We start from the raw sequence: 26295 nt of genomic DNA on the forward strand, positions 1-26295 counted from the left end.
AGATGGGTTGGTTCTGTATGGATACAATACCACTTGAGAAATGATGAGTTGCATGATGAAGAGTACGAGAACGAAATGCCAAGGACAGTTTATATAGTTAGTGACATTCCTCATCCCATCTCTGTACAACTCATACCCCGGGCACAAACAAATACGGGGTGCGGGAAAGACCACCCGCGCAGTGACGTTGAATGTTGATCGACAAGTGTACAGTTGTATAGCGACACTACACACATTTCAGACCATGCCACTCCCACAATGACCGACTTAACACCAACCCTCAACAACCTGCTTTCAAAGCAAGGCTCATCAGTCCCGCAAGCCAGAAAACCCTGTACAGAAACCGCCGACGAGTTCTTAAAGGAGGCATACCGAATCGTAAGCCATGCCCTCCGCACTCATTCACACCCACTATACCAAACCCCAACAAACCAGAAACAAAATCTAACAAAAAGCCCAGAACTCACACATCCACTCCCTCCTCCAATACCTCCAATCAATCCGTCACGCCTACCTCTCAACAACGCAACCACAACGCCGCAACCAAAACACAAGCACCCCCAACCCCAAAAATGCGCCCCCAACCACACAAACAAACCTCACAGACCCCGAACGTGACGCAGTCGACACATCAACAGCTCTCCTCCTCCGCGACCTAGCAACCTCAATCGCAAACCTCTCCTCCGCCGAATCCCTCCGCCAAGAAACATCCTCCACCCTCCTCCACAAGAAATACGGCCACTCCGCCGCAGGAGCCCTCCTCTGGCGCTGGGCCGGTGGAAGCGGCGCACTAGACAGCACCAGCGACGACAATGAGGGTAAATCCGCTGAGCAGGTGCAGGCAGAGGAGAGCGCGCGGTCGTTAGCAACTATCCGCGAAAGCGTGCTTTGGTTTCTGCGTCGCGGGCTTGAGAGTGCTGTTGGTGTGCAGCGTCGGATGGTGGAGAAGAGGATTGAGAGGGTTCGCGAGAAGGAGAAGAGTGTGCTTTATAAGGTTGCTGCGGGGAAGACTGCTGGTGGTAGTGGGAATGGGGGGAGGAAGGTGTCTGTTTCTGTGTCGGAGAGGACTGGAGCTGGAGCTGGAGCTGGAGTTACGGGTGGGGGTTCGTTCGATCCTACTTTCCAAGCGCCTGATGCGGCGGTTCTGAGTGAGGCGGATACGGCTCGGATCGAGGCGCAGCTTTCCCCAGAGCAGTTGCAGCTTTTTGCTGAGGAGAATGATTCTATGCTTAGGCATTATGAGGATACGTTGGGGAAGGTCCAGTATGTTTCTCTTTGATTGCTGGGTTTGGGGGATGGTGCTAATGATGTGCTCTTTTAGAAACGCCGAGAAATCTCTCCTTGAGATCTCCTCTTTGCAAGAAACACTTGTCTCTCACCTCGCTACGCAGGAAGAACATATTTCTCAGCTTATCTCGGACGTGGATACCACGCAGACGAATGTTGGGCAGGGAAATCGTGAGCTGAAGCGTGCTACGGAGCGACGGAGTACGGCGCAGGCTGTCTTCTGGGGTACTGTTGGGTTGTGTACCTGGCTTGTGGTGTGGGATTTGGTCTTTTAGTCCCCATACTGCTGGACAGGTAATATCTCATGAGCTTCAGGATGCATTTTTATACGATACCAGATACCATATGTCTATTACATTGAAATGTAGCATATTATCTCAAGGTCTCTTGCTCACCTATGTTGTAGGACGTGGTAGCTCTTGTTTGGCTGTTTGGATTTATACTTCCTGCAGACCATCGAATAAAATAATACCACAACAATTTTCAATGCCGCAATGCTATACATATACCTATGATTTATATGTCATGCGTGTTATGCATGTGATACTACGTAAATGCAAACCCAGACCCACGAGGTCTATCGAAGGGAACGAGAAATGCGAAACCAAGACCGAAGTCTCAAAGTATGGTGAATTGATGCGTCATGAAAGTCCTTCCAAACTTTCACAAAAAAAAAAGCTTGAGTTCCAAAAGCAAATAGAACGCCAAACCAAGTCTCATCGAGCGTTTCCACTCTATGTCAAGACCGGGGTATCAGGTAGGTATCACAACTTAGCAGAGTCACGAACAACACTATCAACCGCCTCAGCGAAGTAGTCAATGTTATTCGTGTTCAAGCCGGCCATGGAGATGCGGCCGTTCTTTGTCTATAGGGAAAAAGAGAGTTAGCAACCACAATCCCAGACAACATATAACCAATACACCAACAAGAAAGAAAGAAAAAACATACCATGTAAACATGCCACTTAGAGCGCAGCGTCATAACCTGCTCTTCAGACAGACCAGTGAAACTGAACATTCCAATCTGCGAAGTAATATGATCCCACGAACCAGGCGTACCACGCTTCTCAAGACGTTGCCGTAAACCCTGTCTCATCTCCAAAATGCGACCACTCATCGTGCGCAGATCTGCCTCCCACTCTTTGAAGAGCTCAGGATCATTCAGTACGCGACTAGCGATACGCGCACCGTACGCAGGCGGGTTGGAGATCTCCGAACGCTGCAGAATAGCAAGCTGGGACGCGATGTGCGCGGACGCAGCAGCCGCATCCGGACCAGGCGCGGAGACGAAGTGGAACGCTCCCGTGCGCTCACCGTAGAGACCGAAGTTCTTAGCGAAAGACTGCGCAACGCATAGCTCGAAGCCCTGCTCGACGAAGTAGCGGATGGCCCAGGAGTCGCGGACCAGATCGCCGGATGCGAAGCCTTGGTAGGCAGTGTCGAAGAAGGGGAAGTGGGAGCGGGCGCGCATCAGGTCGGCGATTTGCTTCCATTGGTCTTCGGTGGGGTCGACACCTGTTGGGTTGTGTGCGCAAGCGTGGAGAAGGATTACGGAGCCTTGGGGGGCGGCTTCTAGGGCTGCGATCATGCCGGTGAAGTCAAGGCCTTTCGTCTTGACGGAGAAGTAGGGGTACTTTGCGAGGGTTAGGCCGACGTTTGTGAAGATTTGGTTGTGGTTTGCCCATGTTGGGTTGGAGAGGTAGATTGCGGGCTTTTGGGGGTGGAATTTCGAGAGGAAGAGGCCGCCGAGGTGGACGGCGCCGGTGCCTGAGATGGTTTGCAAGGTGCAGATCTAGTGGGGGAGGGTTAGTTTGGTTTTGTGGAGGCGGGGGCGGGGTATTGGAAGGTATTTGGAAGGACAGAGGTACGTACTCGTTTTTCGCTAATTGCAGGGCTGTCTGCGCCGACGATCAGCTTCTGGGCTGCGGAGGTGAACTCTGCGAGACCACCGATGGAGAGGTATTCGTGGTTGAGGGTGGGATCGTTGTGGATGGCGTCATCGGCCTACAGATGTTGATGTTAGATAAATGTGAGCTCTGGAGGGATAGAAGAATAGAAGAAGTATGGATATTACCTTCTTGACAACAGGCAGAATCCAGGGCTTTGCGTTGTTGTCGCGGTAGGCACCAATGCCCAGATCAACCTTCTTATCGGAGGGGTCTTCACGATACGCCTTCATAAGACCGAACAAAGGATCTTCGGGTGCGGCAGCCACAGTGGCCGCGGTAAATACTGAGGGATTAGAGGAACCCATGATGTGTGATGATAGGGAGGAAAGACGATCTCTTGCGGATTGAATCGAAGTCATGGTGAAATTATATAACCGAGAATATCCAACGTAAGTTTTTTTCCCCGGAATCCGACACCGAAACGGGATATTCCTGCTTGCGTTCACCGGAATGGAGTGAGGGGGTGGGGTTTGTTTTGCGGGAATCAGCACGCGCTGTTTTGTAATCTGAAAGAATTATTGTATGTTGTACATACGATGAAGTATTTTAGTCTTTTATGTCTCTCTTATATTTATCTAGCTCTATATCCTCGGCGCACAAGATACCGAGGGACGACTTGCGGTATCTTTCTCGTTAGACTTCACATGCTAGTATATCTACAACTGTAGAATATAACCATGAATTATAAGTTATTCTATAGTCACACACAATACAAGTACAAATCAAAATAACCCCCGGATTGAAATCTCCAACATATTCCCCTCTCCGACAGGCTACACCCGCCGACGAGAAACAGTGTGTCATACAACGCCGACGGAAAAAGACGCAATGTGGGGACCCTTCTGGAAGGCCAAGCTTGTTGCATGATAAGTCTCGGCTCAGGGGTTTGTATGTCTTTGTCCGTACGGAGACCGGAGTTCTATATTATCAATTACACTTGGCATATGTGTACTACAGTAATAGTGTCGGAGTGTTCAATTCTGCACACGTAAGACCCTTTCCCTCTTCCAAGCAATTCTAGAACTCCATATGGTAACTCCATATGGGTATGTGTCATTCCCCCACACTTGTGAGGGGACGAAAATAACTCAGGAGGATCCCGGGACGGAGAAATAAGCAAAGAACTTGGGGATTAACAATTAGGGCGGACTTTCTCCGATTCCATTCCCCCACAAAGTAGAGATAATATATCATCAGAGCGTTATTATGCTAGTTTATGAACGTAATTAATATGTATCTAGAGAGATCTAAGTAATAATGTATCCCTCACGTACTCCACACCGGATATACTTCATCGGGTGAAACCAGATTTTATGTCAGCCGCTGATGCAATCATCCCGATATCAGCCAATCGGTCAGAAGGTAACTCGTGCCTGGCGATCTTTAACATCATGGGTATGTTATAGTCTTCCCGGGTTATGAGCTTTAGTAAGGTCTTATGCATATTTCATAATGACCTCGGGAACGTTAGAAGATAAGTGATATGATCTGATATTGGTTCTCGAGATAAAGCCGCGGAACCCATGGTACTGCTCCCTGCTGACCTGGCACAGCCTCAACTATATTTGTAAGAATATTTGACGACAAATAGGATGATAGCTCGTAAATCGATGATGCGGATGAATATCAATCCATGGATCCGAGTCTAGACCTCCTGTCCTCGTGATAGAAATATATCTCTATCTAGATATATGCACCTAAACTCAAATGTATGTAAATTGATATGTATGTGACCCTAAATTCATGATATACAGGAAAGTATATGCAGAGAAGAAACCAGCAGATACAGATAAGTCACTGAGAAAACCAGTCTCTCTTTTCCTTCAACCCCCATTCAAAGAAAACGCCAATGCTCTTTCAAACAATCCATAAAGTAAACACGAAAAAAAAATAAATATCATAACCCATAAAAAAGCAAACGCCATGTAGCCTCCTACCGAGGACCTGAAATCATCTGAATCGTAAATCGAAAATATATGCAAAACATAAAAGGAGTGATATGTAAAGGAGTGAATCATCATGCAGTAGACGGCGTGAGATGGACGGGCGCCGGAGCCGCCGGAGAAGGCGCAGCATTGTCGGCATCAGCGGAAGACTCAGCCTCAGCACCGTGAGCGCGTGTTCGGATACGGAAGCGGTCGCGTAGACGGGTGGTCAGACCACGACGTGATCCTTCCTCGGGCGCAGACTCGCCTTGGTTTGCTTCGCGGACGCGTCGGAGTGCCGCAATGCGCTCCTCGACGGTGGCATCGCGCATTCGTCGGGCGTTAAGGGGTCCATGGAGGTAGTTGGTTAGACGGCGATGCGTGTGGCGGGCTTGCTGGCGGGCTTGCTGGCGGGCCTCTTCTGTTGTTAGGACGGGTCCGCCTTCTGTGGGTTGGTCGGCTTGGTCGGCTTGGTCGGTGTTTTCTTCAGTTTGTTCCGGGTTTTCGGGCTGGGGTGGGTTGAGGTCAATGCGACTGTGATATGGTTAGTTTGGTTCATGTATGGAAGTTGATATGTTTGATATCAAAATCAATATCAATATCAATATTAAATAAAACCTACCAAAGGGGACAGGTGCCAGACACGTTCATCAACCATGGATCAATGCATTCCATGTGGAATTGGTGATTACAGGGTAGGACACGTAGGTCTTGGCCCTTGATGAAGTCATCTGTGCAAATCGGACACGAGAAGTTACCTGCCTCAGGCATGTCGGTCTTGGCTTCGGGGGCTGTGGCAGTGGGGCGCTCGTTATCATCTGGGGTTGGCATTTCGGACTCGTGGGGCGTCGATACGCCCGTATTTCCATCGGCCTGGTGTTGGGAGTGCTCGCGAGCAGCATCCTCAGAGCCCATAGACATTTCAACGTCTCTTTTGGCAGCCTCCACGTCATCGTTTTTGTCATCAAACTTGACCACCGGTATAGTGTCTAACATGGCTCGAGCTATACCTCGGGCTCGGCTTTGCCGGACTCGCCCGGCAATTCGGCGAGGGCCGTATCGCTCTGGATGGCGATGAGCCCGGACGGCACCCGTGATGATAATACCCAGGAATAGGGCGGTAATGATACCCGTGATACTGTACAGGATGATCATGGCTGGGGGAGAACGTTAATGGACTGGACAAGGTAGAGGAGTCGGGATGCGAACCTGTGTTGGGACTATCACCAGAGCCACCTGGGTCACCATCGGAAGGAACAGCTGAGAGATACGACATTGAGACGATACTGATAGTTGTTGGTTTATCGAAAGCACTGAGGAGTGCAGAATACCCGGCTTGGCTTGTGAATGTGAAGATATTGGGATAGCGTGCGACGGTCTGATCATCGGAAGTGAAATTGCAGCCGGTAGCTGTTTTGCTGTATAGCAGAATGGCTGCAGCGGATTGAGCAGAAGTGACGTATTCAATTGTCTCGTCAACTCGGATATTTCCGGTATAGTCCTCCTGGTCGCAGGATATGCAAGCGATTTGCGAGCTCTTTAAATCGAGGGAATTGCTTGGGATGACTTGAGTGGCAGTGCCAGAAACATTAAAGGACTGGTAGATGTCAGCAATGCCCCAATATTTCGAGCGTATGCGTATGCGTATAGCACCTTGAGTTGGGCCGTGGTTGATTGAATCAGCGACTCAGCTAAGGGGACAAGCTTCTGGCCAGTCAAATTGCCACCCTCAATTTGAAACCCAGTGGATTGAATTTGGATTGTAGTATTTGATGGTAGCGAGACAACCTCTGCTTGAACTGAGAAGAACAAGAGAAAGAAAAGAAACAGCCCCATTATGCGGGAGACGGCGGAATCGAAGAAATAATGTGGGGGTCACATTAGTCAAAATGGATCATACAAAAAGAAGAGAAACCGGGAAAAGTAGAAAATGAGGGGAGAGGATCGGCCCTAACTGGGGGGATCCAAGCGGATAAGAGGGAGATTAGAAGATTTCTTTTTTTTTTATTATAAATTGGATTATTTCAATTATTTCGACTATTATGAAGTAGATTATTGGATTATTGGATTATTGGATTACATGATTATATTTATTCAGATAAATTATGTACTTTGTACGGAGTACTTTATACATAACTACATGTATGTACTTTCTCTACAGAGTACGGAGTACTTCGTGTCGTATAGATACGTTGTAGATATGGCATGATGTATCTTTTATCTCGTACTCCGTACTTGAATTGACTATCGAATGTGATAATGCCCATTGACGATCACACTACATCTATCACATTGTGAACGTCATCGCTAAACTTACCCTCAAGTAAGGGTAGATCCTTCTATGATGCACCAAGCATCGTTCTCGTATTCGGCCGATTCGCCCAACTTGCCGATTAAAAATCCCGGACTTCCGTTCATTGTCTTACTTTTTTTACGTCTTGGGCTCTTTGCTTTTTATTTCCCACTTCCAACCCCCCCCCCCCGACATGAGAGATTTAACTTGATCATCCCCATGGTCTGATCTGACATACTGATCTGACACCTTCAATAGACTTCTTCAGCTCTAGGATTATTGTTCCACGATCAACGCTTCCCCCACAGATACCTATTAAATCGATGCACCCCATGTATTTTGACCCACAAAAGAAAAGAGACAGAAAGGAAACCCCAAAAAAGCAAAGAAGAAGAGGGGGTCTCTCACAAAAGGACCACTCAAAAGGACCAAAACCTTATTAAGTTCTTTGATGTTCAGTGTCCAGTGTCCAGGCCGAGAACGAAATCTGGAGAGGCGAACACCCGGGGAGACATGTTTTAAGTAAAGTTGTGTTCTAGTTTAAGTCCCCGCTTTATTAGTATCTGATAGAAATCTATATAATGATACACTTATACTCCGTACTTATAATTCTACATTCTATACTCCGTATCGTGTGATCTTAATCCTACTAACCAATATTTCTCCTAAATCAGGGTTCTCATAGTGGCGAAAAGAGTAGGGCCTCGGCTCTCATCAGGCCCGGAGTGCATTTGTTAGTACCTCCGTATATCACTGTGGGAAAAAAACAAAAAACCCAAAAAAAAAAAAAAAAAAAAAAAAAAAGAAAAAACAAAAGAACGAAAAAAACAAGACAAGAGAAACACAGTGTAAATAAAGTGAAATAAAGTGAAATAAAGTCGGATAAGACAGCTCTAGATCACCTTAATATCAGAAAAGATAGAACGTAGTAAAAAAATAAAACAAAAAACCACAGTATATGTATTAATAGAAACATCTCTCTCTCTCTCTCTCTCTTCTCTCATTTTTAGCTTCGTCCCCCTCTCTGAGCGGCAAAACCCGCCCTTCACAAAGTTCAATTCTTCCTTCCCCATCCTTCTCCATTTTTTCCCCGTCATCAACTCGCATCTCCTTTTTAGGACATGTCGTGAAAAGAGGACCTGATTTGCCTTCATCAACTCCGTGGGCAGCATCATGCCCGAGACTGCCATCCCGAGCCGGGCCTGGCAACACCGCTTTGACGGGAAGCCAATCTCCCCGTAAGCCCTTTCCATAGACCTTCCGGGGAATGAGCGATGACCTAGGATGCCATCTATAGTCTGAACCCTCTTAAGTGTCCTCTAACCCCGTATCCTTTCCTAGGACCCCCGCCATCGCCGAACTCGATATCGAACGGAATGAGTTAGCCCACACTTGGAAACGGTTTATCAGCCTCCTCCTACCCCAGGATCAGGTTCAATGGGAGGAGCGACCACAGACGGTACTCGACGTGAAGACCTTACTCGGCAACATCAAGACATTCTGGATGTCTCGTCCCCGACCACGGGTCTTTAGCGACTCCATGGACCTGTGCGATCGACTCCTTCCGACGGTGGACACTCACGCGACCCTTCTTTCTACTCTGCCGGACCATATGGCCTATAGCCCCTTATTCTATGGAGTCGTCCAGTCAGTGATTAAGGTGCGTGGTCCGTTTATACACACGTGTCTCCTCCCATTTGCTAACGTACGGGTCAGGCGTCGTCACATTATCCACGGGTAATGGAAGGCTTAGCTACTGCCTTGCTAAATATTCACGATGCTCTAGGTCTCCCTAGTGATCCTAGCCTAATCTCAAGCGCCGTCCAACATATTACGAAAACCTACACTCTAATATTCTTCTTTTTGACCGAATTCATGGACTGGTATGTTCGGAGGTCCACGTGCCAGTTGCTGAACATGCATAGCCAGGATGTGTACTCCGAATTTCATCATCTGGTCATCTATATACAACTGCAAGCACAGAATTTTCCATGGCAACATGCGGTCATGGACGTCGACGATGAAGAGGAGGACCCGTATAGCCCTCGGGCACTGTGGGAGGAATCTCGACTCAGCCAAGTAGGACGCCGGGGAAAGGATCGTCGGATAGCGGCACAAAATACCATCACTCGTCGACTCATCTGGGAGATTCAGCAAGACGCAGAGGAGCGTAATCGGTATAGGGAGGGTCGGGATCGGTTGTTGGCAGAGACATTGAGTTCTGTGCGTGAACAACTACAGCCGGTCAATGAACAGAGCAGTGGCATCGTTTGCATAACCACGCCTCCAGCCCCAAATATAGGTAGGAAGGCATACGCATTTTACAGCTCGATCCACCCATCTAACCCAATTTTGATAGACACATCTTCTTTCGAATGGTCGAGGGGATCCAAGCGCCGCCTCGCACGACTTGAGATTCAAAGCTCATCCAAGCACCTCCAAGACTTCTTCGATAGTGATGATCAGATTTGCGACTATGAATCCGATGTCAAGGTCGTCGCCGAGGGTAGTATCGTTGCATCTCTACAACAGTGGGCCACCAGTTCGCGATCTCAGGCCCTAGCCGTGGGCGGGACTCAACCTACCGCTTCCCTCGACCCAGTGGCTCTAATTTCAGCCTGCTATGCCTCCTTCGCACGTCAAGCTCGATTGCCTGTCGTCTCTCATTTTTGCACCCTTCCTAGCCAGGAGGCCAAAGGGCTGAATCTACACGAGCAAGGCTTAATTGCCCTCACCTACAGTATTATCCGGCAATTAATCAACTGGCTTCCTCCTGTAGTCGACAGCGACGCTGTACTGGATCTCAGCGCCGAGCGGTTTCGCCAACTAGACGGAACGCTCACCAGCTGGAAAGCCGCTCTATCGCTAGTCGATACCCTCTTACAATCCGCCCCACCATTGCTGGTTTTTATAATCGACGGTCTAGACGCCATCCACAATCCGTCTACTGACGGAGCGATCCGCGAATTGGTCTGTGTGCTGCTCACCCACACCCGGCGCCAACCCCAAGGCGGTCTCAACGGGCAAGGCCCTACTCTCCTTATGAAGGTCCTCTTCACCGTTACCGGAAGACCGAGTGCCCTCGTTGAGACGATGTCTGAACACACACTCATCCTCAACGAATCCAACAAATCCAACCAACCCACGCCGTCCGAATCGGTCCTCACATCGGATCTCGGAGCGGTCATGATGAATGCATGAATTGCCACGGGTGCCCAGTGCCCAGTCACGCACCGTTTACGAAATTCTTTTCTGCTCCTGCTTTTGGCTAAAAAAGACGTTTTTGAAATTCAAGCATAGATTTGCGTGGGTTGGGAATATTTGGATCTTATGAAACAGGCACAACACGGATGCCACTTATTTTATGCATGGGGGTTTGCCTCTCTTACAAGGCAAGGCTTTCCTGTGCTCGGCGTTCTCCTGTTGCTTTTTGGCGTCCGGGAGGACCGAATGGTTTATTTGGCTTCTTTTTTGTTTTTGTGCTTCAGTGGTAGCGGTAGACCTGTACTATACTGCTTGATAGCTGTGATACCCATCTAGGTCTAGAACTCTTTTTGCTATTCTTTCTCTCTTATTTTTTTTTCTCTCGAAACTTCTCACCTGTAACGGAAACCATTTCCCGAGTCGCAATTTGATGTCCAGTACTCCGTTCTCCACTCCGTATGTCCGACCTCAATGCGGGGAGCCCGATGGACATTGGTTTCCGCCCGAAAAATATTTAAACGATTTACCGAAGGCATCAATTAGGAAAAATACACATACATTCCCCTAATATATGTTGGATTCCGATAGATATACGCAATAATGAACGGCCACGGAGTTACATCTCGTCTCTACTCCCCCTCCACCCCCCAACTCCCCGAGTTCAAAGACATCTGCTCGCAAACCACAAACCCAGCAACCTACCCACTAGCCTGCGAAGTCCAATCTAACATCCCCATCTACGACCTCTCCGCCCTCGAATCCACAGGCCTAACCTCAGACCTAATTAATCGTCTCCAAGATGAATGGCATCACATCCTCCACACAGGCCCAGGCGTCTACGTGCTACGATCTATGTACGCACCCACAAAATACTCAACAACCCTGAACACCACAAACACCGCCTTCAACGCAATCATCGCCCGCGAAGCCGCACAATCAAACAAGAAAGGAGACCACTTCGCTGTAGGCGGCACAAATGACCGCATCTGGAACTCCTTCTCAAAACACGCCCTCCAAGACCCACCCTCCTTCATCGACTACTACTCAAACCCATGGCTGGCAGCAGTCGCTGAGTCCTGGCTGGGTCCGGCCTACCGTGTGACTGCCCAAGTCAACGCAGTGCACCCGGGCGGCGCGGCACAGGAAGCACACCGCGATTACCACCTCGGCTTCCAGGAGGAAGTAGCATGCAAGCGCTACCCGGCTGCGACGCAGCTAACATCGCAGTTCCTAACGCTGCAGGGAGCTGTCGCGCATACGGATATGCCTGTCGCTAGCGGGCCAACACGCTTCCTACCTTTTAGTCAGACATACAAGTCTGGGTATCTGGCGTGGCGAAAGCCTGAGTTCCGCGCATTCTTTCAGGAGAGTTATGTTGCGCTTCCGTTGAGTTTTGGAGACGGGTTGTTTTTCAATCCGGCGCTTTTCCATGCTGCTGGGGCCAATCAGATGGATCCTGAGAATGGGGGGTTCAGACGGGTTGCGAACTTGCTGCAGATAAGTAGTGCGTTTGGAAAGCCTATGGAGACAGTTGATTCGGTGCCGCTTGTTGATGCCACTTGGGATTTACTGGTTGAGCGGTTCCGGGCTGCTGGCGGGGTTTTGGCGGGACAGGAACTTGGTCCTGAGACCCATTCGTTGCAGCAGATGGAGATTAGGGCCTTTGTGCAAGCTGTTGCCGAGGGTTATCCTTTCCCGACGAATTTGGATCAGAGACCACCAGCCCTGAGTGGAATGGCACCGGAGAGTGAGCAGGATATTGTTGTGCGGGGGTTGGAAGGTGGTTGGGATAGGAAGCGGGTTGTTGCTGCGCTGGAAAAGATGCATCTTGACTCGCGGGCGTGAAATTGGGGTTGGGTATTTTTGACCACCCCCTGCGGTCCAGGATAAATTAAATAATATTATTAGGTCTGATGCATCTAGAATCAGCCTTGTGTCCTCCTTCCCCGTTGGCTAACCAAATACTCCGTAGGGTGTGTTTGATCTCAAGCCACCCGCTGATGTGAGGTGCTCATTGGACGATCAGACACATCGAGATGTGGGGTGGTAGTGGACCTGCATGTGGAAACTCGCGTTCACGGTCCTGTTTGAGGAGTCTTCGTACTTTGTAAGTACGGAGTAGTATTACAGGGGAGTATGTATAAGGCGAAATGGAGAAGAGGGTCTTCAATAGTCTAGAGTCGATCGGTAATATAAGGACACGGACTAAGAGAAAAACAACGAATGATGAGGCTGGAAGGATTCCACAGGGGGGGAAGAAGGCGGTCTCACATTTTTGCCCGTTCCCCCCCAACGGGTCCTGCTGAAACACGGCATGTCCGTTGGATGTGTCCATGAATTCGCGTTTTCTACTTTAACACTTGCTCTTCTTTCTTACACACACTCTCTTGCACTTGACATTCTCTTGGATTTAGTCATTCGTTTATTGTACATATGTACTTTGACGGCTTTTGGTTGATCTTTCATTAACGCACCCAATTCGCCGATCCACATCTCCACCTACGTCCTGACCATTGACATTGAACGATCGACTACCGAAGTTCTACGCACACTGGTCCGGGAATCATAGCCACCCATAACTTGACCGCTGTCGCGTGAAAAAAAGTGCGGCCGCGGAAGTTTTTGGTTCACCCGGCGAGGGGGAGGCGAAAAACAACAGGGTTACCACCCATTGGTGTACTATAACGGGACTATTTTTTTTCGCGAGTCTCCACCATACGCACGAAAGCCTCCGCAATCGAACCCATTAGTTTAGGGGCCGATCTGCATTGACTCAATAAAGGCCCTGCTTGCCCTCCGAGCTCCTTGCGATGGGAGGTTCGAGTCTTTCTACCAGGCGACTGACGGCTCACCGATTCGAGCAGCTACCCGACATGCCAGACCATGGCAATGGGATGTTGAATCCCAATGACGTGACTATTGATATCCCTCTGACGGAGACCACTTCGCGTGGTCAAACGGGCGCCCGTAAATGGAACACGAACACTAGCCCCCAGGACGGTATCTCGCAGACCACGGAGAAGGAACCTATCATTGGCAACCATCAGCGTGGTCCTGGCGGCAGGCGTCGCACCGATACCGATATCAATGAATTGTCCGGAAAGCCGGCTGAGTCGCCCGAGGACGGCACTATCAACCGTATGGGCCGTTTCTACCAAGCTGTCCTGAATTACTCCCTCATCACTCGTTACTTGATTTATGTTCTTCCCATTGCGATTTTGATCGCGATTCCGATCATTGTGGGCGCTACCGTTGCGCCGAATGCCAAAATTGGCGGTGTGCATATCTACTGGTTTTTTACTTGGATTGAGATCGTCTGGGTCAGTCTGTGGGCAGCCAAGATCTTCGCCCGTTACATTCCTTATTTCTTCCAGTTTTTGTGCGGTATCGTCAGCTCCGGTACCCGCAAGTATGCGCTTATTCTGCGCGCTCTCGAGACCCCCATTGCGCTCTTGATCTGGTCTATTGTTTCCCTCGTGACCTTCCTGCCTGTTATGACCTTGAATCCTAGTAAGCAGGACTCCGGCGACACGGGTGTTAAGGCGTGGGAGAAGTCTATCAAGAATATTCTGCTTGCGCTGCTCCTCTGCAGCCTCATCTACTTGTCCGAGAAGGCCCTTGTGCAGCTCATCTCGATCAGTTACCACCGCAAACAGTTCGACGCCAAGATCCAGGTCTCTAAACGCAATGTGCACTTGGTCACTCTCCTGTTTGAGGCTTCGCGCAACATGTTCCCTGTGTACTGCCCTGAATTCAAAGAGGAAGATTCGCTCATTTTCGATTCCATCCTGGCTCAGGCTGGCACCTTGGGTGGCAAGCGGTCATCTGCAATGCCCCTCCGCATGCTCCGTCAAGTCGGCAGGAACGTCGGCCGTGTCGGCGACAAGGTCACCGCCGCTTTTGGACATGTCGCATCGGAGCTTACTGGTAAGCAAGTATTCAACCCGACTTCGACGCACACCATGGTTATCGAGGCCCTTGAGCGCAAGCGTCATGCTGCTGCGCTGGCCCGCCGCATCTGGATGTCGTTTGTGGTCGAGGGCCGCGAAGCTCTGTACATGGATGACATTGTTGAGGTCCTGGGTGCTGAACACGAGGCTGAGGCCGAGGAGTGCTTCATGGCCCTTGACAGGGATGGCAATGGTGATATCAGTCTTGACGAGATGGTCCTGACCATCACCGAGTTTGGACGCATGAGAAAGGCCCTGCACCACAGCATGCACGATGTCGACCAGGCTATCCGTGTGCTGGACAACCTGCTCATGTGTGTGGCTGGTCTAATTGGTGTTCTTGTCTTCATTTCTTTCGTCACCACTGGATTTGGTACCGTCATTGCAGCTGGTGCCACTTCGCTGCTCTCTCTCAGTTTCGTCTTCTCCGTTACCGCTCAAGAAGTCCTTGGTTCCTGCATCTTCCTCTTCGTCAAGCATCCCTTCGATATCGGCGACCGTGTCGAGGTCAGCGACAAGCCTTTCATCGTTGAGCGTATTTCGCTTCTTTTCACTGTCTTCCGCAATGTTACGGATTCCCGCATCACGCAGGTGCCTAACAACATTCTGAACAGTCTTTGGGTTGACAACTTCACTCGCGCCAATGCTATGCACGAACAGCTCATCATCCCCGTGGCCTTCGACACTAGCTTCGCTGAGGTTCAATTGCTGCGCCAGGAGATGGAGAACTTTGTTCGTGACAAGGAGAACAGCCGTGACTTCCAGCCGGATATCGACATCGAGCTCGATGGCGTTGGTGATATGGACAAGCTCCAGCTGCGTGTCGACATCCGTCACAAGTCTAACTGGTCTAACGAGACTATTCGCGCTGCCCGGCGATCCAAGTTCCTGTGTGCTTTGGTCCTAGCCGTTCGCAAGATCCAAGTTCGCGGTCCAGGTGTTGCCCTTCCCGAAGAAGAGACTGCCGACGCCGCAGATGCCGATGACAAGGGTGATGATTCCGGTGCTGGTGCAGGCGCAGGTCGCCGCAAGTCTACCCAGGGTGGCGGTGCGGACTCCTCCAAGCCCGACCCCGGTGTCGCCGCTGCCGCCGCAGGCATCCTCAACTACGAGAACACAGCCCAGTCGACAGGATACGACCAAACCCGTTCAGGAACAATCACCCACCGTGTCTCCACCCATACCAACGCCGAGCGCGAAGCCGCTATCGTCGAAATGCTCAACGCCCGCTCCCCAACCGTCGACGCTGGCCGCGATGACTACGACAGCCACGAGAACGCCCTCCACCGCACTGTTACCAACGCTTCCCACCAAGGCAACCAGCTAAACGTGCACAACGGCAGTGAAGGCATCACCCGCGGTCTATCAACCGGCCACCGCAAGCTCGGCGAACGCGTCTCCTACAACGAGCACGATCACTACTCCGCCCCCAGAAACGCCCCTCTCTCCCCAGTTCCCGCTGGCATGACCCCGTCCTCAAGCCAGGTGCCCATCCTCGAGGCCCCTCAGCCAGGCTCCCGTGGCAGCGCCCGCTACGAGCCCCGTCCCCACTCAGGCCAGGACCAACACCAGAGCACTGTCCAGATGGTCGGGTCCCCAGACCCTAACCCCTTCAACGGTGGCTACTATGCCCACGATACGGGATACAATCAGATTCCGGTCGGCGGCTACAGTGCCGAGAACACACCGGCACGCGAGCGCCGCGACTCGAACCCGAATATCTCCGGCGTGACGGCGTCAAGCAATTACCAGCTCTCAGATCGATATGACCCTGTCTCCCCGCCGTCTATCTACTCCCCGCCCCAGCCGGCGGCTCCACAGCAGGGTGCGGCCTACAACACTGCCCCACTGAGGAAGAAGGATAAGTCTCCTTATGGGGAGCGTGAGACTTGATCGTTCCTTCTTTGTTTCTTGTATCAGTAACTCTCTTTGATTACCCATTCTTGGCTACCTACTCTTTTTTTTCCCTTTCTTCTTGGGTTGTGCATATTATGCGTGTGATGTCGATAGATTCTTTTCTCTGCGTTTTTTGAGCCGCATCAAAATTTCATCTCTTGGTGGTGTGCGGCTATGAAGCTATGCTATTCCTTATTTTTGGGGGTTTAAAATCAAATTTACTTTCTTTTTTTTTTCCAGCTCTCTTTTAATATGATTTTTACTGTATAACTACGGCATCTACATGTCAGATAATAGGCAAGTGACATGAAAATAGAGCAGAAAGTTGTCAGTCTAACAGGCGATGTATACTTCATATTGGGAGAGAGCTGTGATGTAGCAATTAATACCCAGAGAAACCGATGAAAACACTCCAATGAAAATACCGAGTAGAGAAACAGATAATATTCCCATAATCCAACATATCCAATACAAAGTGATATAATACAAGTCTGACCGAGTCTAGGTAAAAGCTAAAGCCCATCTAGTCCCAACATCCAATTTCATCTTCCCATCCTATTTACCTCCAGTCTCCTTCCAGGGATATCCAACAGGATCATCCTTCCGAATCCAGATCTTAGTCTTCCTCTTATTAACCACATGCTCAACAAATACCTCGCGCGTGTACTTGGCCTTGTACTTGCGGATCCAGCGCGGGTCCCACAGTTCACTCGCAATACCTAGATCCTTGCAGCAGCGCACGAGCGCGTTCGATCTACAGCCTTCCGTAGCAGTGGGGATTCCGTCCGGGGAGAAGTAGTCCTGTTCACCGCGGGCGACGGAGACGAGGCTGGAGTGGGAAGTGTGTTAGCTGAGCGTTCTTGTTCCAGGTCCAGTTCCTTTACTGATACAGGCTAGGATAAATCGAAATCAAGACTGGTTGACAAGCTTGCAAGATTGTAAAAAAAAACCCAAGGAATAGCAAATCTGCTTACCGTCCATTACAAACAAGGGCATACTCCCTCGTCACCGTCTTCGGCGTAACGATACTCTCACTCCGCGGCACGAGACCCCACCCACCAGGCCCAAAAGCGCGGTTGAGAATCCGTCGGTATTTGATCTCCGGAAGGTAGAGGATACCATCGGGCTTGATCTCGACCTCGTCCGGTTCCGTCTCGGCCAGCAGGATATCGGCTGCTTTTTTGGGGAACGGTTCGGCGGATAGACCATGGAAGGAGCGCGTCCAGTCGATTCTTTCTTCGGCTGGGCTCTCGAGCTCGAGGGGTTTGTCTGATAGGCCTGTTTTGGAGATGTTTTCGGTTGTTGCGCGGCTGGGGGTTGAGCCTGGGACGCGGGATGCGGGGACGCCTGTTGGGATGGGTGTTGAAGCTGAGGGTGCAGGCTTTGTGGCGGAGGATGAGGGTGAGGGGGAGGGCTTAGTGGTGGATTGATTGTTCTGGTTTTTGGTGGTGTAGCTGATTGCTCTTTTGGTCATCGGGTTGAAGAGCTGGCTGACTCTGGGATTGGGGGCTCTTGAGAAGCGCGAGAGCTGTGTCGCATTTTGGAGGGTCTCGATTGCCCGCCAGGACTGGATACGAAGAGGAGCAGACATCGTGGCTTGTATTATTGATAGGGGAAGGAGGAGGGAGGTCTTGCAACGAGGTGAATATATGCGATCACGTGATATGGATTCGATAGCTTTATTCTGTTAATGGTCGGATGGTCGGATGGTCGGGTATGTATTGAGTGGGATTGATTGAAATGGGCTATTTGAACATGGTATTATAGATGTGTAGAGTACATTATGCGTCTTTGGTCTGCGTTCGCTGGTCGTTGCCCTGGCGCTTCCAGCACTCGCGGAAAGCTTCCATCTGTGTTGACTAGAGTCAGTATGATCTAGATAGCTGAAGCTGTTTGCTGTTGCTGCCATTCATTTGACTCCGGAGAGGTGGTATAATGATCATTGCAGAACTAGCCCTCCAATAGCTTTCAATAGCTTTCAGGTGGCCTGATACATGTTCAGATTGGTGGATATTATAGCTCACCTCTTTTTTGCATTCACGCCAGTCCTTCTTTGCGTAGTAGCAGTCATTCATCTTATCCTGCTCAGCTGATATGTATTAGTTTCACATCTGTGACTCGAATTGAGTATAACTTACTATGACACCCTGTGCTGAAGATCCGCTTGTCCCTGCCATTGCAGTTAGCATCACACATACCAGACAAATGAAAAAAGCCTCACCAATCATCCGGCTCATCATCATCCGGGACAACAGTTGTCTTCTCCACGTTATTCGACATGGCTGGGGTATGGTAACAAGGAAAGTTGGAGAAAGGCGGTTGGCCTCGGCGGAAGATGGAGAACTATCTTATCGCGCTGATTTCCCTTTGCAACGAAACAACAATGGCGACGCCAACGGGCAATAGCGCTGATTTCAGTGGCAAAAAGCTCAATGTCCTAGTTTACTCCGGTTCGCTCACTTTCCTCAGCCTGGCAGCTCTGCCGTTTTCTGACCCGACGACTTCTCAACAGGAAATGGAACCACCGTTGAGTCAGTCCGTCACTGCCTCTACACCCTCCGCCGTCTACTCGCCAACCACTATGCTGTCATCCCGGTGACGGGCGATATGCTCCTCAACGAGCCATGGATTACTACGTGCGCCATGCTGGTCATGCCCGGCGGCGCGGATTTGGGATACTGTCGCACACTTAATGGTGCGGGGAACCGGCGCATCGCGCAATTCGTTCGCAATGGTGGGCGGTACCTCGGTCTGTGTGCTGGTGGCTACTACGGATCCAAGCGTTGTGAGTTCGAGGTCGGGGATAAGACAATGGAGGTTGTTGGAGATCGCGAATTAGCTTTCTATCCGGGCATCTGTCGGGGCGGGGCATTCCCGGGCTTCGTTTACCATAGCGAGGCGGGGGCACGCGCTGCGGAGCTTGAAGTGGCTAAGGATGCTTTGAACACTGGCACGGTGCCAACCAACTTCCGGTCGTACTACAATGGCGGTGGTGTCTTCGTTGATGCGGCGTCGCTCGCAGACAAAGGGGTTGAGGTTCTTGCGAACTATACTGAAAAGTTGAATGTCGACGGAGGGGATGGTACGGCTGCTGTTGTCTACTGCAAAGTCGGTAGTGGAGCAGCAGTTTTGACCGGACCTCATCCTGAGTACGTTTTGAATTTGAATTGGCAGGGTTGATTCGCTGACTTGTGAACTAGATTTGCGGCTGTTAATCTGGATCCAAAGGCGGGTGGGCCTGAATATGCCGACATGGTGGCGGCTCTCGCTGCCGATGACAAGGAACGGACTGACTTCCTAAAGGCTTGTCTGTCCAAACTTGGACTCGAGGTCACGCAGGACACGACAACAGTGCCTTCACTGTCATCTTTGCACGTGTCTGGAATCGATGCCGATGGTCCCATGGATATCTTGTCAGGTCTTGGAGCTACATTTACCCAAGAGGGCCAGACCGAGTATCTCAAGGACGAGCACGATACGTTCCGCATTGAACGTCCTGGAACATGGAATCTTGGCGAACTAGAAGAATCGCTCCCCGCAGGATCCTCGGAGTCTAGCGATGGTATAGTCGATTACCAGGCAATCATCAAGCGACTTGTGTTCCATGATGATATCCCATCTTCAAAACTGACTCCATACTTCAATCACCATGCATTCTATTCCCACCTCCGTCAATATCAATCCGAGTCCAAGGGAGAGGCCACAACATTTGGCTCTAATCTCTTATACGGAGAGGTGGTGACTAGCACGAACACAATCCTTGAAAAGTAAGCATTTCGGTTGATAAGTATGGTCCTGGTTGGCTTTGTCTCTAACGAGCAACAGGAACACGAAGCTGCTTCGTCAGCTACCGCAAGGGTTTACGGCTACCGCTACAGCACAGATTGCTGGACGCGGTCGCGGATCCAATGTCTGGGTCTCACCAGCAGGTTCTCTCATCTTCTCAACTGTGGTGCGCCACCCGATAGACAAGATTCAGTCAGCACCGGTTGTGTTCCTTCAGTACCTATCAGCCATGGCAGTAGTCAGAGGAATCAAGAATTACGCCAAAGGCTACGAGAAGATCCCGGTCAAACTTAAATGGCCGAACGATATTTGTACGTGCCGGGTGGTTTATTTTATTACTACAAGTTGTTTGTTAATAACCAATCTCTACAGATGCACTAGATCCAGATGATCCCGAACAGAAACGGTATACAAAGATCTGCGGCATCCTTATCAACTCCCATTTCATGTCAAACGAGTACATCTCCGTCGTCGGTATTGGTGTCAATGCCACCAACGCCTCTCCGACAACCGCGTTGACCACTCTCGCCGCACGCTACGCCTCCCCGGGCGCTGCAGCCGCTTCACCTGTCATGCTAGAGAGGCTCCTAGCTCGCATTTTGACTACCTTTGAAGCCTTATATACCCGCTTCTTGCGCACGGGCTTTGATCGTGGCTTTGAGGCTATGTATTATGAAGACTGGCTACATATGCACCAGATTGTTACGTTGGAGGAGGAGGGCGGGGCTCGCGCGCGCATTCAGGGTATTACCCGTGATTGGGGTCTTTTGCTAGCCGAGGAGTTGGGGTGGAATGATCGTCCTACGGGACGTGTGTGGCAATTACAGAGTGATAGTAACAGTTTCGACTTCTTCCGTGGACTAGTGAAGCGGAAGGTATAGATCAAACCAAAATAGATAAATAGGTCGAAATATCCATGTCTATAACTACAAGTTTACTATAATTTTCCTCAGGGACTAGCCAGGCAGAATCACTGTCATCATCGAGCGGCAGTCGCAGGTCATGGATCTTGCCAATATTCTTGAAATGATAGGTATCAAGCCGAACATGGTTAGGGTGCCATCGACTCGGCCCAGGAGACCCATCGTCGAATACACTCGTCCACTCTCCTTAGCGACTCTTTCTCCGCCTCGACCTCAAACCATTCCCGATGCTCCTTCCCGCACTCAGGACATTGTCCTAAGTCTCGAACACGGAGAGCCGCTAGCTCCAGGTGAATGAGCCGTTCCACGCGATGCACATGCGGAACTTTCCTTCCCGGTACTAAAGAGGCGGAAGGAGCCCTATTCCGGCTACTGTGGGATGGGGGCACCCTAGTAGGGGATGGTGACGAGGATGATGATGGCGTATAAGGGTAGTAACGGATCAACGTCAAGTCATAAGAGCATTGTTTACTCCATTCAGCGAGTCGACGGTGCACATTGCTTGTGCGTCCGATTTTCAGCCGGAGCGTTCCGGGCGTGGTTGGTGTTGGGTTAGAGGTGAGGGCATTGAGGTCTTGTGCTGCACGGATTGCTTCGCTAACGCTGCGTGGCTGGGTGGGTGGGCGGAGGTGGTTGCTACTTTGTGGGGCTTGGGGTAGCAGAGAAGATGCTATGTCTCGCGGTACTGCGGATTCAGCACTCCGTGTTGTGGTAGTTGTTTGGGGCGTCACCCAGAACATATAGATATAGCCTTCGTCGTCGGCACTGGAGATTGGTTTTGCTAGTTCTGTGGTAAGAATGGATGTTGTCTGTGGGGAAAGCGTGGACGGAATCCACGATGACAAGGATTGTGTTTGTGGGAAAGAAGGCTTCCCCGTGTCCGACAAAGACGGCCGGGATATCGGAGGAGTGGGTGACACTTGTGCATGCTGCGGCTTTCCGGCTGAGGCAGGCAGTTTGATCTTTTGGCTCGAATTTGCAGAAGCCGAAACACCACTTGTCGGGCGAGGAGGTTTGGGCCGCTGAACTGAGGTGGGCTTGTCATCCTCGCCGCTGTCCTCCAAGATTTGGAAGCAACAGAAAATAGTCTTTTTCTTCGGCCGACGCTTTTCACTGGGCCTACTTTGATTTGTCCGCCTTTTATGGGGAGGTTTTGGCCCTTGGGAGACTGGATCATCGTTTATTTCTAGCACACCCAGTCGATCCATTAATGTATCGATGCTTGTCCTCGTCTTAGCCGGGGTGATGACAGCCGTAGGGGGATTCGCCGAAGAGTCCTGATCTTTGTGCTGCCAGCAGTACAAAGATGCCACATCTATAGCTTCTTGGCGAGGATCCTTCTTTCGAGGATTAGAAGCAGTCGATGGATTCGGAGATGCTAAAGAGCGGCGGCAGGGCCGACCTTGGGCGGTTATGCCTCTACATGTTGTCGCTGGGTTTCGAGAATCCGAGCGAGGAAGCAAAGATTCTGGAGTGTTTGAGATTTGAGGCATGTATGAATGCAAGCGATCAAGCAAAAGAGATGGTATTGCTGCGACGTGAACTTATTGAACAGGAAACCATTTGGGGCAAAAAAGACACTAAACCGCATGGACTGCGGTGAGCTTCCAGAATGCATTCTCCACTTGGAACTTGGACCACGTCAGTGGGACGCAGAAGGGACATTTTGTTGTTTTGATTTCGACGATTTTGGTTGCACCGCCACATCAAGGCGGTGCAATAAGTGGCTGTGTCCATGCTGTCACTGCCCCACAACTATTCTTACATCCACTCGCTTCCTACTTTCTGCAACATACTATACTTTCTTTCACTCACTTCAATCGATTAAACTCAATATAGAAACTCAATATCTCTCCAGTCTATTAATACTTTTCGAACCAGGCCAGTGCCTGATTCTCTGCTTCATCGGCCTGTCTACTCGCATCTTCCAAAACAAAATCAGCCCTGACACAAAAGCCATGGCCGGCTCCCTCATATACCACCACTTCTCCTTTCCCAGAACTGGACTCGCTGGCGAATACTTGTTTGATCTGCTCAATATGTGGAGGCTTCAAAAATATATCTTTGTCCCCAACCGCAAAGCTCACAGGGATTTTAATCTTCTCAATCTCGATAGGAATCTCGAGAAGACTAGGATGGCCTGTAAACCCAGCATTAAGCAGTGGCTTTCCGTTCGAGGCTATGTCCGCTCCAGCAGCGAGATTGACGATATGCTTTCCACCCCAGCAGAAACCTGCTCCGTAGAGAGGAAGCTCGGCACCTTCGTTCTCGCGCACGGACTTGAAAAAGTCCCGGACAATAGGCCATGATACTTTGAACGTATTGTAGTACATGAAGGGTAGCATTTTCGTCAGCATTGAGGCTAGGTGGTATCTATAGCTTGGATTAGTGACCGTTTTATACAAGTGCGATCCGGGCGTCTGTTATTTTAGATATCGACTTACGGCTTCATAAGCCAGGATGTGAGTCCACTTGTCTTTAGCACCCCTTTTGTGGCAGACATCATACTGACTGGGGCCGCATGCCCTAATATTACTATCAGTAAGCTATCCAGCCTGAGGGGTCTCTGATGACACTAGGACATACCGTTCATGAAGTCAGGCAGGTAAACGAGATACTTCCCCTTTTCAGCGTAGTTGTCTGCTAGGATTCGATTGTTCACAAACTCCCAGCCGAAGGCGTCGGGCACTATGATGATAATGCCCCGATGAGGTACATCATTTAGAGGCTTGGTCGTGTAGGCCTGTAAGCCATGAAGAGAGGTGACTTCGCCACGGGGAGTGCCTTGGTGGACATGGCCACTAAAACAGTTGGGGCATGACATGTTGAACTGTAAGGTCAGGAGGCTGATAGTTGCACGATGTAAAGTGCAAGAGACGAAGGACTTCCGAAAGGGGGGGAATTCCGCTTATTTTTGGGGGGCGTTCGGCCCAACAGACTTTCGGCTAGCTATTCGTGAAGGATTCCACGAGCTCGTGTTAATGTATGGAGTACTCCGTACTCCGTATTTGGTTAATATATATTATCGGATAAGCAACTGACCATGTCCACATGTGCAGGCTTCAGATGACATGTGGTGGCAGCCTTGCAGCCTGAGGCCTGTTTGCTCCTTCCTAACAAATCGATCCCTCTTTCATGCCCTCATCGTCTTCCTCTCCATTGCTTTGTTGTCATCTTCACACAGCCTGCTCAGGTGGGAATCAACTCTCAACTCAATGAGTAACAAACACTACTGGGCGTAGGCCTCTTTAAATCCCCGAAAGTCGAGGTTTTGCTCTTATTGAGCCAGTAAGTCGCGTCCCAATATATCTCTACGCGTGACAGCTAGAGCTTATACTGACAACCTAAGGTCTTAATCGTTCTCCTCAAATGAAGATCCACAGAGGTCGGGTGGTACTGACTTATGTGTATTGGACGCACTAAGACGACGATGTCTGATTGAGAGGATCGCCGGCAAGTCGCGCCTAGAAAGTCGCATTGAAAAATGGGAAAGACAGAATACACCTCTCCCAAGATTGATCATATCACCTTCAAAATTACATTGAAGACAAAAGCCCACCCTGCGATAGGCCGCGGTGTAGGTTGGCAGTCAAGCCCGCAATAACAGCCACAATTTGGGCGATGAGGCTTATGGGCGCGAAGAACTTTGGCAACTCTAGTCAGTTGCACTTCTCGGTTTTTTCTGGATTCCGCGTGCGGCTCATATATGGTCTGCCAGGCCGGATACACATTCATTCATTGCATGCAGAGCAGGGGATCATCGCACCGATAGCAATGACTCTCTTCCCTATGATTGACTAGTGTGGTTGACATACTAACGATCAGAGTAATCATGGCATAGATTTGCTGTTATAGATATATCTATTGGCTTCTTAAATTCCTAGATCGAGTCTAAGCAGATGTCCACGGCACCGGGGGTAGATCATGTGCATTGAAGCGCATCTTTGATGTGAAGTAAATAGTGTGTCCGTGTACTTTCACACCGAATTAATCCATTTTATCGCACGGAACACGTTCGTGTAAAACTCCCCCGAAGCCTTCACCAGAACCAGAGAAGGATATGACCAGAAATAATGAGGATAACCAGGATAATCATCATACATGATCGGTACACCAACTTCCTCCAGAGCCACTTTCATCAGTCGAGAGTCATCTCTCAATGTATCAGTTCCACATTCGACAATATAGACCTTCTTCAGATCTTTCAAGCGCGGGTGGAGGAGAACCGAGAAATATTTGTCTCCCGGCGGCGGCGCATAGGAATCCAAGAAACATTTCATCGCGGCCAATGTGTTGACAGTGTGAATAGCATTTTCTTCGTAAGAAGTAAATTGCTTCTTCTTGTCTTCCGGTACTGCATCAGGGTGCACAGTGCAAGGAACTAAAGCCACAATGCCTCTGACTTTATCTCCAAGTCCGGAATCGATAAGTCTCAATGCAACACCAAAAGCAAGATTAGCGCCTGCCGAGCCTCCCATGAGCACAACGGATGAGAGCGAGAAGTGCTCGAGTGTCCATAGGGTTGCCTCAACACAGTCGTTGAGACCGTGGGGGAATTTGAATTTCGGTGCCAGTCTGTATCCAATACTGACGATTTTCATGCCGGTGCTCTTGCTGATGTGTCGGCATGCAGCATCTTCGTGGTCAACGCTTCCCATAATCCATCCTCCACCATGCATAAAAATGCCGACTGGTTCGTCACCTGTCGCTGATGGAGGTGTGAAGACTCGAAGCCAGGCATCTTTCAGTTTGATATCTTCGGTTTTGACTGAATCATCAGGTAGCGGGATTTCGTATTTGGATATAATCTTTTGCGTATTGACCTCGGAATCTTTGAACAGGTCTTCAACTGTGGTGCCGGTCATGAGCAATGGTCCAATTTCTTGGACAAACTTTTCAAGGTCAGTATTTATTATATCTTGTGGTGGTTGTATGCAATTTACCTCATTCCATGCAGGCGCATATATTGGTGCCATCTTTGATTTTGAGACTAACAAGGATACGTAGGATGTTAAAGATGGTTATTTGCTGGTGGAAAAGTTAAATTATATACTACAGTCTTGATACAATAGCTACGGGGTA

The 26295-nt window shown here is 49.9% G+C and overlaps 12 protein-coding genes across 12 annotated transcripts; 5 read left to right on the plus strand and 7 right to left on the minus strand.

Annotated features, from left to right (window-relative positions):
- Positions 1-258: 258 nt before the first annotated feature.
- PEX2_056520 (uncharacterized protein) lies at positions 259-1562 on the plus strand (the record flags this gene model as incomplete). Its single annotated transcript, XM_016742926.1, has 3 exons — positions 259-378; positions 461-1263; positions 1322-1562. The coding sequence occupies 3 exons, from the start codon at positions 259-261 to the stop codon at positions 1560-1562; spliced, it is 1164 nt and encodes a 387-aa protein (XP_016595648.1).
- Positions 1563-2051: 489 nt separating this feature from the next.
- PEX2_056530 (aspartate aminotransferase) lies at positions 2052-3541 on the minus strand (the record flags this gene model as incomplete). The annotated part of the gene is made up of 4 exons (XM_016742927.1): positions 2052-2153; positions 2237-3079; positions 3160-3291; positions 3362-3541. The coding sequence occupies 4 exons, from the start codon at positions 3539-3541 to the stop codon at positions 2052-2054; spliced, it is 1257 nt and encodes a 418-aa protein (XP_016595649.1).
- Positions 3542-5253: 1712 nt separating this feature from the next.
- PEX2_056540 (RING-H2 finger protein) lies at positions 5254-6997 on the minus strand (the record flags this gene model as incomplete). The annotated part of the gene is made up of 4 exons (XM_016742928.1): positions 5254-5695; positions 5784-6318; positions 6371-6758; positions 6815-6997. 4 exons carry the CDS (start codon positions 6995-6997, stop codon positions 5254-5256), a joined length of 1548 nt encoding a protein of 515 aa, XP_016595650.1.
- A 1630-nt stretch (positions 6998-8627) lies between these two features.
- PEX2_056550 (uncharacterized protein) lies at positions 8628-10655 on the plus strand (the record flags this gene model as incomplete). The annotated part of the gene is made up of 4 exons (XM_016742929.1): positions 8628-8692; positions 8796-9114; positions 9171-9337; positions 9380-10655. 4 exons carry the CDS (start codon positions 8628-8630, stop codon positions 10653-10655), a joined length of 1827 nt encoding a protein of 608 aa, XP_016595651.1.
- Positions 10656-11258: 603 nt separating this feature from the next.
- Positions 11259-12503, plus strand: PEX2_056560 (phytanoyl-CoA dioxygenase family protein; the record flags this gene model as incomplete). Its single annotated transcript, XM_016742930.1, has 1 exon — positions 11259-12503. The coding sequence occupies one exon, from the start codon at positions 11259-11261 to the stop codon at positions 12501-12503; it is 1245 nt and encodes a 414-aa protein (XP_016595652.1).
- Positions 12504-13531: 1028 nt separating this feature from the next.
- PEX2_056570 (serine/threonine protein kinase) lies at positions 13532-16501 on the plus strand (the record flags this gene model as incomplete). The annotated part of the gene is made up of 1 exon (XM_016742931.1): positions 13532-16501. The coding sequence occupies one exon, from the start codon at positions 13532-13534 to the stop codon at positions 16499-16501; it is 2970 nt and encodes a 989-aa protein (XP_016595653.1).
- A 558-nt stretch (positions 16502-17059) lies between these two features.
- Positions 17060-18095, minus strand: PEX2_056580 (putative mitochondrial genome maintenance protein Mgm101; the record flags this gene model as incomplete). The annotated part of the gene is made up of 2 exons (XM_016742932.1): positions 17060-17333; positions 17479-18095. 2 exons carry the CDS (start codon positions 18093-18095, stop codon positions 17060-17062), a joined length of 891 nt encoding a protein of 296 aa, XP_016595654.1.
- Positions 18096-18285: 190 nt separating this feature from the next.
- On the minus strand, positions 18286-18784 carry PEX2_056590 (uncharacterized protein; the record flags this gene model as incomplete). The annotated part of the gene is made up of 4 exons (XM_016742933.1): positions 18286-18354; positions 18529-18593; positions 18643-18674; positions 18726-18784. The coding sequence occupies 4 exons, from the start codon at positions 18782-18784 to the stop codon at positions 18286-18288; spliced, it is 225 nt and encodes a 74-aa protein (XP_016595655.1).
- Positions 18785-18887: 103 nt separating this feature from the next.
- Positions 18888-21171, plus strand: PEX2_056600 (biotin--[acetyl-CoA-carboxylase] ligase BPL1; the record flags this gene model as incomplete). The annotated part of the gene is made up of 5 exons (XM_016742934.1): positions 18888-18954; positions 19017-19653; positions 19705-20271; positions 20330-20601; positions 20663-21171. 5 exons carry the CDS (start codon positions 18888-18890, stop codon positions 21169-21171), a joined length of 2052 nt encoding a protein of 683 aa, XP_016595656.1.
- Positions 21172-21341: 170 nt separating this feature from the next.
- Positions 21342-22706, minus strand: PEX2_056610 (uncharacterized protein; the record flags this gene model as incomplete). The annotated part of the gene is made up of 1 exon (XM_016742935.1): positions 21342-22706. One exon carries the CDS (start codon positions 22704-22706, stop codon positions 21342-21344), a length of 1365 nt encoding a protein of 454 aa, XP_016595657.1.
- Positions 22707-23075: 369 nt separating this feature from the next.
- PEX2_056620 (dienelactone hydrolase family protein) lies at positions 23076-24037 on the minus strand (the record flags this gene model as incomplete). The annotated part of the gene is made up of 3 exons (XM_016742936.1): positions 23076-23586; positions 23658-23739; positions 23800-24037. The coding sequence occupies 3 exons, from the start codon at positions 24035-24037 to the stop codon at positions 23076-23078; spliced, it is 831 nt and encodes a 276-aa protein (XP_016595658.1).
- A 1153-nt stretch (positions 24038-25190) lies between these two features.
- On the minus strand, positions 25191-26189 carry PEX2_056630 (alpha/beta hydrolase; the record flags this gene model as incomplete). The annotated part of the gene is made up of 2 exons (XM_016742937.1): positions 25191-26105; positions 26157-26189. The coding sequence occupies 2 exons, from the start codon at positions 26187-26189 to the stop codon at positions 25191-25193; spliced, it is 948 nt and encodes a 315-aa protein (XP_016595659.1).
- Between the last annotated feature and the right edge of the window lie 106 nt (positions 26190-26295).

Source organism: Penicillium expansum (assembly GCF_000769745.1).
Source record: "Penicillium expansum strain MD-8 chromosome Unknown contig190, whole genome shotgun sequence".
Taxonomy (NCBI): Eukaryota; Fungi; Ascomycota; class Eurotiomycetes; order Eurotiales; family Aspergillaceae; genus Penicillium; species Penicillium expansum.